Genomic DNA, 12,252 nt, shown 5'->3' with positions numbered 1-12,252 from the left:
TCCTTGCCCCCTTCTGGTAACCCTTGCAGGTGAGTAGAGTTTGAAACGTCTCAAAACCAAACCCAAACTTCTTCCCTGATTGCAAACCCACCATTAGAAAACAGTGTTCCCTAAATGCTTGTTATTTGCAATCTGTATGCACACTTTTTCTACATCCATCTGATTTTCATTAAATTAACTCAGTTGTTTTGTCCTTAATAGACTTAAGCTTACTTTTAAAAATCATGAGTAGAATTTTTAAAAAGAAAATAGTTTATTGACATGAAAGGACAGAGCAATATCCTTTATCATATAAAGAATGTAACCCTCATTCAAAAGTAAAACAATGTTACTAAATTATAGCTAGATATTAGAATTGTTTGTCAAGGGTCCTGGGTCTTTTGGTTAAAAAGGTAGATGAGCAAATGTGCCAGACCTCTGGGTTTGTTACAGAAACGAAACAAAAGTAAACAAAACAAAAAACAACCAAATTATGTCTCCTTGATGTAATCCCGAGGTCTGAAAAATAATTGACAAGAGAATAACTGCATCACTTCTTCACTAGGTGATCTGATCTGCAGATACCTCATCCAGCAGCTGAAATCTTAGTCTCATCCTTGGGCAATGCTGGACCATAGGAAACGCGGTCCTCCTTCATCAAACATCTTTAGAAGGAGGGCACCTGGCTGGCCACCCAGCCCCACTGTTTTTCAGAGTCCTGGCTGATATCACCTTGTTCTAACCAAAGCCTTCATCTCCCCTGCATCCCTGCACTCCACCAGGGCCAGCCTCTGGCTCCATCTCTGTGTTCTGTCCCCATTCTCTCCCTCCTCCCTCAGTGACTCCCTCTGTGGCTGACTTAGTCACCCGAAGTTTCAAATGCCTCCTTGGTTCCATATCATTCTGGCCTCATCCAGCAAGGACCTGCCCTCCCTTACTCTCTCTTCCACTTGGAGGGAGACTGACACAAAACCCCAGTCCATCGGTGTGGCAAACAACACCCTCCATAATCTTCACTGCGCCAGTCCCCCCTTGGCCACTCTTGGGCACGCATGCTGGACCTTGATCTCTCCTAAACATACCACGTTCTTTCCCACCTCTGTGTCTTCGCCTATGCTGTTCCCTCTGCCAAGAGAGCCTTCAACAGACCCCGCCCCTGAGATTACGCACACAAGACCTCTTCCTAATCCACTGAGACTTGGCTTGTAAATTTCAAGCCGGCAAGTCTCTTGACTCTTTTCTGCATACGTGTTTTACTTGGTTTGCACAGTGTTTTTAAAATAAGTAGTTTTATATTAAATCCAGATTTCCAGATTGGCTTGGAAGATGGCAGCACTGACCCTACACTCCACGTGGCAACAGGCGCTGTACAGAAGCCCCTGCACGTGGGGCCATTGCTCTTGAGTTCAAGGCTGCCGCGACATTTCGTATTACTCTACAATCATCCTCTGTCTCCCTTCACTAACTTATGAGTCCTGCCTGGACCCGGCAGCTAGGTGACTTTGTTATTTCCTGACGTAGGCCAAGCATCTCTTCTTCTGTAAAATATTCTCAAAGCCTACTAGGTCCCATTGGTTGCCCATTTCTCTGAGCCCCCATAACACTTTCTGGGGGACTCATTTTTTTAAAGGAATTTGATTATAAATGACATGGAATGCCTGTGGGTGTGGGCCCTAGCAAAAACAAAAATAAAGGTAGCTGCGTTTGACTGAGTTCTTGTTTTGGGCCAGGCACTATATACACTGCCTTGTAGTATTATCTTGTCAATTCCTCAAATCAACATTTCAAGTGGATTTTATTATGTCCAATTTACAGACGTGAAAATAGACAGGGACTTGAGGTAAGAAAGGCTCTCGAAGTCACAGAGCTGCTACGTGAGAGAACTCGGATTAAAGCCCAGGACTTCCCGGCTCCAGAGCCCATGGTTTTAACAACTGCACTCTGTAAACTCCTGTGTTTTGAGCACGTAATTTCTAATCCACGCATAGAAGCTGCTAGAAATGCAAAAGTTAGGAACCGAACTGGGTCTGTTGAAAACTGAAGCCAGAACTGCGTCCTGGTGCCACTGTCGCTTGTCCTCAAGACCAGAAGAAGTCCTGGCAGCCCCACTGCCAGGTGCCAGCGGCTCTCCGCAAGGTCAGGCTTGACAAGGCTCTGATAAATCTCCACTGTGAGCCAGCTAGAGCTAAAACATGGGGGCTGAAAGGATGCCCCAGACTCAAAACTAGACTATTTACTTGGCAATGGGTGAAGCTACCAGTTCAGGTACAAATTCATCAGTTGGAAAGGGCGATTCTCATATTCTACACATTTGATTCTCTTTGTGTGTGTGTGTGTGTGTGTGTATAAGGCAGTAGAGCATCAGGGCTTAGAACACAGCTTCCAAAATAAGAATCTCCGAGTTTAAACCCTAGCCTATGATGCACCTTGAGTGATCTTGGGCAAATCACTTAACATCTCTGAGCTTCCGTTTTTCACCTGTATAACGGGGATAATGATGGTGCCTCGTACATCAGCTGCTCCAAGTATCCAGAGGCACTTAGGAACGCCTGGTCCAGAGTAAGGATTGCAACAGGAAAAGTTCCAAACTCCTAGTATTTACCACAGCACCATAGCATCACCAGTCACGAGCACAGCTTCACTCAGACCCAATCTGAAAGGCTCCTTAACTTTGAAAACCGCTCAAACGCCTTCCACGCAATTTTAGAGTGGATGGGAAACTGTTTAACCGCACCAGGCCAGGCGGTAAGTGAGGAGAGGAAGCCCTGTCTGTGTTTATAGCCTTTGACAAATGGGCTCTCATTTCCTCTGACAGATTCTCCCCCTGACTGATCCATCAGCCTCTGTTCTCATCACCTGAGTCACGGTCTTCATAATAGTGTTGAAATTCAAATGGATTTTACACCACAAATAAAAATGAACTTAAATGCCTCTGTTTTCCACCAGCAACACGGGTCATGTAAATGTCACATGCAGGAGGTTTTTCAGGGTCGTGCAGCTGCCCCCAGGGACGGGTTACCTCACATCACCTTTGCTAAATCTGCATTAGCTCCGTGGCCTTGGCCTGTGGGAGGAAACCACCTGAGCTCTGCTTCCCACTTAAGGGGGAAAAACGCTACCGGCCTTTCAGATCTCCCTGTGACATCCTCTGGGTGATTTTAGGAAACAGGCAGGAAGCCATCCAAGTGCAGGTCCAGTCACAGGGGCGCTGCTCATTGCCGGGCTTGGAAGCAAAAGAGAAGTGTAAAATGAAACCACTCTCTGGTACACACCATGAATCCCTCTCTGAACAACTGGGCAACGTTCTCCAAAAGACAATGAGCTTACTGTCTGCCTATGGAAAAGAGGCGTCTAGGATACAGAAAAACAGAGAAATGGAGAGCAAAAAAAAAAAAAAAGATTCTCTCCTTCTGTCAACAGTCTCAGATGGAGTACAGACGGTGCACAGACCAGGAAGAGTGATTTTATGGCTCTTCATTAAGATGAGGGCTCTCTCCACCACTTGAAATTCACCATTTATCTCCCATCATTATATCCGGTCTAGGATTCAATGGGAAAATGACTCATCTCAAGGTAAATGGCCCTACCGAGTGGAAGAGAATGGGATGAGGCTTGAAATTGTGGGACGGGTCTGGCGGGGAGGGACCCTATTAAACCCTATAGAAAACTTGAGATCTTGTGTTTTCTAAAATTCTTCTATCGAGAAGATACTCCAAAATATTTCAGAAAAAGGTACGGATGTAGGCACACAAATATATCCCTATATACAGAATACAGGGAAGAGAGGTAGCCAAGGAGGAAGGGAGGTGAAAGGAAAAGGAGAAAAGGAAAAAGAAAGTAATTCTTGGGAAGCCATCTAGTCTAACAGGTATCACGTTAAGCTTTCTTAACTAAAGGAAATTGAGCTTTAAAGAAAACACTGCTGGTTCTCCTTCAGAGCACTCAGCATTCCGTAAAAATCCACACGGGCCAAGGGGCTGCCTCTTCAGAGGCAGGTTGACTTATTATTTTGGCACCTCTGTCATTTCCTGTCACTTCAATTCCACTTTATCAAATTACTGATTTTGCCAGAAGCATTCGGAATGAATGGAGAGGGACACACACACATACACGCAGGAGCGAGTGTCATCACTTCGATGGTGCAATTTCATAATTATACGTCAGGGTGACAGAAGTACCAGAACTGCATCCCAGACCCTGGATGAAGACGACTCCGGCTGTCTGCCTACTTGACCTCACGCCACATCACTGTCCGGAGGGGTGATACTGGCACTCCTCTGCTGAGGGTGGAGGACACTGGCCCTCCGGGATGATCAGGTTGCATCCTGATTTCCCCAGAGACAGGACCCTGATATTCACAGCCATCTCCAACACCTCACCCCACCTCCCACCACATTAGGAGATTCAGAGAAGGGAGAGCCCCGATGTGAGAATCACAAAAATAAAATTAAAAAACAAAACAAAACATCAGAACAGAACTCAGAGGAAGCAAAGCCCTTCTCTTGAACAGAGGGAATAAAAACCGTTAGAGTGTAAGACAGCAAAAATGGAAGTAGGCATTGCGGTGGTTTGTGTTGCTAGGAGTCATCCCCAGTTAAAGACAGTGAAAGGGTTAGTGAAACAGAGCAGGGCCCTGTGGTCCTTCCCCAACCCCTCGTCCTCCGCCTGCCTTTTGTCTATAGAACAACTTTAGTCAAAGAATAAGTTCCATCAGAGAAGTGAGAAAACGCAGAAGCAAAGGAAAACAGTCAAACAAGACCAAATCATAGTAGTTTAGTCATGAAGCAAAGTCAAGGACCCTTAGTTCCTCCTCAAGGGCTGTAGATAACACTCTGAGCCGTGTCCTGTGAGCTGTCTTATAGATACCAAAACCCCACCAGGCGCAGAAGTTAACTACATGATGGCCAGGCTGCAGCCATGACATAAGCTGCCACAATTCTGAGAACTGGCCTCAAAGAAATGGGAAGAAACCGACCCTGGAACTGAAGACTAACTGTGCTTAGCACAATCCAGATGACGCCGACCAGACCCACCGCAGGAGCAATTTCAGGACGACTGTCAGAGCTGACTGTGCTCTTTCTGCCTGTAGCCCCTCCCTCCGCCTGTGCACCCCAGAAGCTCGCCTTGAAAAGCTCTTGCCCACTGATTGTTGGCGAGGGGCGGAGGGGCAGAACTGGCCTTTGGACCTGAGTCCACCCCCACCACTCACCACTCACCCCTCTGGTTGCCAGCCTCCGAAACAAAGCAAACTTTCCTTTCCACCAACCTTTTTCCTCTTTATTGGCTTTAGAATGGCAGGCAGCCGGGCCCCTCTTTTGGTAACAATCAGTCATGTGTGGTCAAGGCTGGAAAACAACAGGACAGCCCTCCAGATACGAGGCTTCATTTGAAGTGTCTGACTCAACCCAACAGTCTGTGACACAGCACAGAAATGCATATGTGTGTGTATGAGTCTCTGTCTGTGTTAGTCGTTTTCGAGAACAGCTGAAGTTATGTACAGAATGATAAGCTATGATTTCTTCCCAGGCGTCATCACCAGAGAACATCCATAGTCTTGGGGGGGGGAGGGGTCTTTATCGTCATGATACATGAACCAAAGGCAGTTTGGATAGTTATTATGGAATGGAGCTGTGCGGCTGCCTGGCATTGCCCAGAGGTTATCCTGGTTGTTCACTTGTTTGTTGGTGACAGAACTGATGTTGCTTTAACAGTCCTCCTGGTATCTTTCAAACACTACTCGCAAAGAAAGTAAAACAAAACAAACAAACCAAAAAACTAGACAAAACATGCTTGTGAATTCCATTAAAATCCAAGAGAAGTGAAGACATCCTGAACTTTGGAAGCAGGGCAGGGAACATGCTTTCACTGGGACGTGGTGAGCAGAGTCACTGGGAAGAGATTAAAAAAGACTGGAGACACCTCTTCAGCCTAAATTCCATTTCTCCAACTCACAAAATGCATGCGTGCAGGGATACCAGCACATCATGACACGCGAATGCAAATGTGAATCGAAACACCTCTTCTGCAAACTAGACACACAACTGGAACTAAGTTAAGATCATGTGGCTCGAATTTAAGATACTGTATCATAATTCCCTTCAAAGTGAGGAGATTAAGGCTCCTTAAAATAATGTGTGGCAACTGTCTTCTATTTAAAAGCAAATTTTGTTCTGAGAAGTCCTCACCACCTTATTAATCAGTGGATGGCCAAAAGCTATCACAAAATCAAGGCTGAAAAACCTCTGCTTGAAATAATAACCGCCTTCAACAATAAAGGTACAGCTGCACAGAGGGACATCTTTCAGAATTGTGGAACGGTGTCAAAAGTAGCCAGGAGATATGTACCCTCAATTCAGTTATTTGACCTTTTCTTATCCAAGGCTTTAAAGGTAAAATTTGATCTGCTCGGATGCGCGCTACCACGGAAACTTCTGTGAACTCCGGTCAATAAAGGGAGAACGAAAATATTAAAGTGAAGAACAATTGTCTAGCAGTTGCATTTCCTGAGGGGGTCCACACCAAGTGTAACAAGAAGATGAATGGGGGAAAACTTTAAAATATGCAGGAAGCGACCTCCCTTTCCTGCCCCCCCGCCCGGCAAAACATCATGTGAACAAATTTCTATCACAGAAAGTCACTGCTCACGTGACTGTGTCATGATGGAAATCAGGACAGGCTCTTTATCAAGCCAAAGTGTATAGATCAGATATATTTTTCAGGATACACCCTGAAAAGCCCAAGAGTATGTATTCTGTAATATATGCAATGTTCTATAATTCCATGTAGTATGTGGCATATTATATATAATAATCATCCATAATATTCAACTAAAATGTGAAATGAGTTAAGGATAAACGAGCTATTTTCCTGAAAAGAAGCAAATGACTAAGACAAAAATCAACACTAACTTTTTAACACAATTACATTATTGCCATCTTCATTGAAGTTATCAGGTCTAACACAGACTGCGAAGATCAAAAAAACAGCCATTTAAAAATATGATTGTCTTCAAGTGATAACAGCACATGAATCACCTTTGCAAGCCGTCGTCCAGTAAGGCATGCCTTAAACAGCTGGGTTTAAATCACAGAGTTCTCGTTTTGCTTGAAACCAAAAAGATGAAAAATATTGACTTACCTTTCTGTCCTCTATTTCCACACAGGTATTGCAGTCTACTTTGATATCCTGAGATGAGGAGAAAAGAAAGAGAAAGGACAGGAGTCAGACTTATGGCCAGAGAATGTTCAGTGGTGTCGTTGAAATGCCCTTTAAAATAATAAAGAGCTCACGCTCTTAACGGCTGCTTCTCGAGCCACTGCTCTTTATAGCGCTTTTTAGAAGTATATGCCCTGGTGTTTGCGTTAGAGACATATGGATGTCATAACTAAGCTTTATTACATGCAGATGTGGGGTGAAGGCAAAAGCTGTGGATCAGAGGCCACAACAAAGAGAAGCTGATGGCTCATAAAATAATATGCCCCCAGACACCTTCGCTCACATCAGCAGAGGCTGCCCTTAACTGGACTTAATTTCTCTCTCCCATTCCAGATCTGGGATAGTCAAATCTATCTCCCTTCAACTCAAAGACATCACTGTCTACTTTTTATCCTTCCCTCCATCCATCCATCCATCCGTCCATCTATCCATCCATCTAACCATCATCCGTCCACATTTATCACGCACCTACTTTTTATTCAGTTTTTTCTTGTTGCTTTGGAATGTAAAGGTGAAAGAAAAACCAAAGAAAAAGATGGTTTCAACCGTCAAGAAACTCCCCAGTCAGACAACATGGCAGATACACACACAAGCAATTGTGATATTTATTTACTCATTCAAAAGACAGGCATTCAGCACCTATTGCTTGCCAAGTCTTGCTCTAGGCATGGAAGACCCAACATACAAAACACAGGAAGGTCCTGCCCTGGTGATGCTTACATTGCGGTAGAAAAGGCAAACAGTAGAAAAGAAATATCAATAAACGGTTGGTGTTTTAGAAGAGGAAGCTTACCATGAAGAAAAGTAAGGCAGGAGTAGGGAAGGAGAAGGGAAATGCTGAGGGTAGAGAAGTAAGATTTTAAATTTAAAGAGAAGTGGCAAATGAGTAAAGGCTTGAAGGAAGTTAGGGGATGAGCGGTGAAGCCATCTGGGGAAAGAGGCTTTCAGTGCAAAGGCCCTGAGGGGAGATGTGTCAGACAGGGCCAGACTAGAGGAAGGAGGCCTCTGTGGCTAGAGGGAGGGAAACAGTGGGAAGTGAGATCAAAGGAGGACATTGGTTTTCATTCTGAGAGCACTGAGGAGCCACTCAGAGTCACTTTTGTTCTTATTGTGCAAAAGCACACATAACATAACATTTAGTATTCTAACCATTTCAAAGTGTACAGTTCAGAGGCATTAAGTACATCCACACTGTTGTGGATGTACCAACATCCACAACATCCATCATCCATCTCGAGAACTTTTCCATCTTCCCAAACAGAAACTCCATAACCGTTAGACAATAACTCCCATTCCCCCAGCCCCCAGCTCCTGGTAACCACCTTTCTACTTTCTGTCTCTATGAATCTGACGGCTCTCAGTACCTCATTACATCAGTCTACCAGGGCTACCATAACCAGGTATCACGGACAGGGTAGTTTAAACAATGGAAATTTATTTTTTCACAATTCTGGAGGCTAGAAGTCCAAAATCAAGGTGCTCTCAGGGTTGGTTTCTGGTGAGATCTCTCTTGCAGGTTTGTAGATGGCCACCTTCTCACTGTGCCCTGTGTGTACAGGGAGAGCTCTCTTCTTATAATGGCACCAGTCCTATTGGATTAGGGCCTCACCCTTATGACCTTATTTAACCTTAATTACCTCTTTAAAGGCCCTATATCCAAATGCAGTCACATTGGAGGGTAGGGCTTCAACATATGAATTTGGGGGTGAGGCACAATTCAGTCTTTAATACTGATATAAGAGGAACCATATAGTATTCACTCTTTTGTGTTTTATTTCATTTAGCATAATGTCTCTACCCAAGGTTCATCCATGTAGTAGCATGTGTCAGGACTTCTTTCCTTTTTGAGGCTGGATAATATTTCACTGTATGGAGAGACCACATTTTGTCCATCCACCCATCTGTGAGTAGTCATTTGGTTGTTTCCACATTTTGGCTATTGTGAATAGTGCTGCTATGAACATGGGTGGACACATACCTGTTCAAGTCCCTGCTTTCAATTCTTTGGTATATACGCCCAGAAGCTGAATTGCTGAATCATATGGCATTCTAGGCTTAAGTCTTTGGGGAACCGCCATACTGTTTTCCACAGTGGCTGCACCATTTTACACTCCCACAGGCAATGCACAAGGGATCCAGTTTCTCCACATCCTCACCCGCACTTTGTTGTTTTAACTCGGGGGTTGCGAAGAGAGAACAGGTATTAGCTGACTTCTGTTTTTAACAGAACAGACAGTTGAGGGCCAAAAGTGCAAGTGGGGAGACCAGTCTGGGGTCTCCTGCAAGAGTTCAGGTCAAAGATGATGGTGGCTGGCAGGGGAGGCGGTGAGACGTGGTCAGAGTGTGGACAGCGCAACAGATGTTCTGAAAGACTGGATGTTGGACGTGAGGGAAAGATTGGGGTCAAGGACCATTCCAAGGTGTCTGACCTGAGGATGCTAGCAAAGGAGGGGGGGATTATGGGTGTGGCAGGATGGTATGGGGGTTTCAAACGATAGTGGCTCCATTTTGCGTAAGTCAAGTCTATAGAAATGTTTATTCTCTCACCATTGGGTTGGGTTTACTCTGCGGATACATCATGAGGACAGTGAGGATATAAGTGCAAGGCCATCCCCACAGTGATTATCAAGCACAGCACATTCTAGGTCCACGTGAATCAAGAGTGGAACAAAACGAGACAATGTCATAAGATGAAGCTTTTGTTTTTTATGTAACAGACTGTTTTGCTACCAGCAAAGTGGGATTGAACCCGTGAGCAGTGACTGCTTGTCCCTTTGGTGCCAGGAACTCTGTGGGGCATTTTTCACATCTGTCCCTAAATTACTCCAAACCAAACAAGGTTAGGATTATCTAGTGTTTTTTCTTCTGTTTTTTTTTTTTTTAAAGTGTAATTGATTTACAATAGTATATCAGTTTCAGGTGTACAGCATAGTGATTCAGGATTTTTTACAGCTTATACACCATTAAAAGCTATTACAAGATAATGGCTATAATTCCCTGGGCTGTCCAATACATCCTTGTTGCCTATGTATTTTATACATGGTAGTTTGTATCTCTTAATCTCATATCCCTAATTTGTCCCTCCACCTTCCCTCTCCCCTTCAGTTATCATTGGTTTGTTTTCTATATCTGTGAGTCTGTTTCTGTTTTGCATGTACCTTCATTTGTATTATTTTTTAGATTCCACATATGTGTGATATGATACAGTATTTGTCTTTCTCTGTCTGATTTATTTCACTAAGCATGATTTTCTCTAGGTCCATCCATGTTGTTGCAAATGGAAAATTTTTCTTCTTTTTTATGGCTGAGCAATATTCCATCGTATATATGTACCACATCTTCTTTATCCATTCATCTGCTGATGGACACTTAGGTTGCTCCCATGTCTTGGCTATTGTGAATAGTGCTGCTATGAACATTGGGGTGCATGTATCTTTTTGAATTAGTGTTTCTGGTTTTTTCTGGGTATATACCCAGGAGTGGAATTACTAGATCGTATGATAGTTCTATTTTCAGTTTTTTCAGGACCCTCCATGCTGTTCTCCATAGTGGTTGCACCAACTTACATTCCCACCAACAGTGTAGAGGTTTCCTTCTTCTCCACATCCTCGCCAACATTTGTTATTTGTAGATTTTTTGATGATGGCCATTCTGACAGATGTGAGCTGATAACTCACTGTGGGTCACACAGAGCTTAAATCTACACCTGGAAGGGACACCTGACACCAGGCACTTTCTATCCTTTTCAGGTGATTTTATTTTATTTAAGTCAAGAGGGTTGGTCAGTCTGGATACTGCAGGCCACATGTCTCAGCCTTTTCCTTGCTGTGGAAATGGAGAATCATCTAATGCAAGAATACCCAGAGAAGAAGTACAGCTGGGATTCTCCAAGTGTGGTCTCCACACCAACAGCAGCAGCATCACCTGTGTATTCTTGGGCCCCATCCCAGACCTAGTGAATCTGAATCTCTGGGGCGGGGACAGTTCAGTCCTTGCATCAGACTCCCTCCCTGAAAGTGCGGCTCTCCCATCCAATAGCTGGAGAGCCTTAGGCAAGTGACTTCACCTTTCAAAGCCTCAGTTCCCTCATCTGTAACATCGAGGCAATATGAGAAACTGGCCCTTCAAAGAGGGGTCTCCCCCACCAGCAACCAGGGTATAATCCGGGAGCTTGTTAAATGCAGCATCTCAGGCCCCATCCCAGAGATCCTGAATCAGAACCCACATTTTAATAAGTGTTACGGATAGAATGTTCATGTCCCCCAAACGCATAGGATGAAGCTCTTAAACCCAGGGTGGCTATATCTGGAGGTGGGCCTCTAAAAATGTAATTAAGGTTAAATGAGGTCATAAGGAGGGGACCCTGATCTGATAGGATTAGTACCCTTATAAGAAGGGACACCAGAGAGTTTGTCTGATCTCTCTACACCCATGCACCGAGAAGAGGCCACATGTGGACACAGAGAGAAGGTGCTGTTAGTCAGGAAGACAGTGCTCACCAGAACTCAATCGTGCTACCACCCTGATCTTAGATTTCCAGCCTCCAGAACTGGGAGAAAATAAATTTCAGTTGTTTAAGCCCCAGTCTGCAGTATTCTGCTATGGCAGCCCCAGAAGATTAAGACCAGTTCCCGGATGACTGTAAGGTACAGTCATAGGACTCGGGGGTCATGATTTTCTCACTCAAACTCCTAATTAATGGCTGTGATCTCTGACTGACCTTTGCACATGGAGACAGCGAAGTGTCCCTACCACTTACTCAGAACTCTTTGAATTCGTCCTCTAAAGAACATGAAGAGAAAGTAGAGATTAATTTGGTATGGGAGTGATGAAAGCGTGGATTGTTTAAAAGCTAGGAGATGCCATCTAGAAACAAGGTAGGAAAAAGCAGTTCCCTGTCTGTTTGATGCCATTCTGACCAGGGGAAGCACGCATTTTCTTTCCTTCCTTGAGTGAAAATATGTTGAGTTTGCAGGGATGAGTCCAGATCCGACTTTGACTTACCCACGCAGAAATGGCAGGTGTTAATCAACTAACGAACGAATCAATAAACCCAAG

At 44.3% G+C, this 12,252-nt stretch overlaps 1 protein-coding gene across 6 annotated transcripts in view; it reads right to left on the bottom strand.

Moving 5' to 3' along the window:
- RBFOX1 (RNA binding fox-1 homolog 1) overlaps window positions 1-12,252 on the bottom strand; it is a 1,498,136-nt gene that overhangs the window by 925,198 nt on the left and 560,686 nt on the right. For all 6 annotated transcript variants that reach the window (XM_029222049.1, XM_029222042.1, XM_029222050.1 and 3 more), the window contains one exon: window positions 7,117-7,164. Coding sequence is in view for 2 of the 6 variants with exons in the window: in XM_029222046.1 (XP_029077879.1) it covers window positions 7,117-7,164 (48 nt within the window). In the remaining 4 variants the exon portion in view is untranslated. The remainder of the gene's footprint in view (window positions 1-7,116; window positions 7,165-12,252) is intronic.

The sequence above is a fragment of the Monodon monoceros genome, unplaced genomic scaffold, assembly GCF_005190385.1.
Source record: "Monodon monoceros isolate NGI ecotype Baffin Bay Population unplaced genomic scaffold, NGI_Narwhal_1 Super_Scaffold_13, whole genome shotgun sequence".
NCBI lineage: Eukaryota > Metazoa > Chordata > Mammalia > Artiodactyla > Monodontidae > Monodon > Monodon monoceros.
Note: the sequence above shows the minus strand (reverse complement) of the source record. Positions and strands in the feature narration are given on the sequence as shown.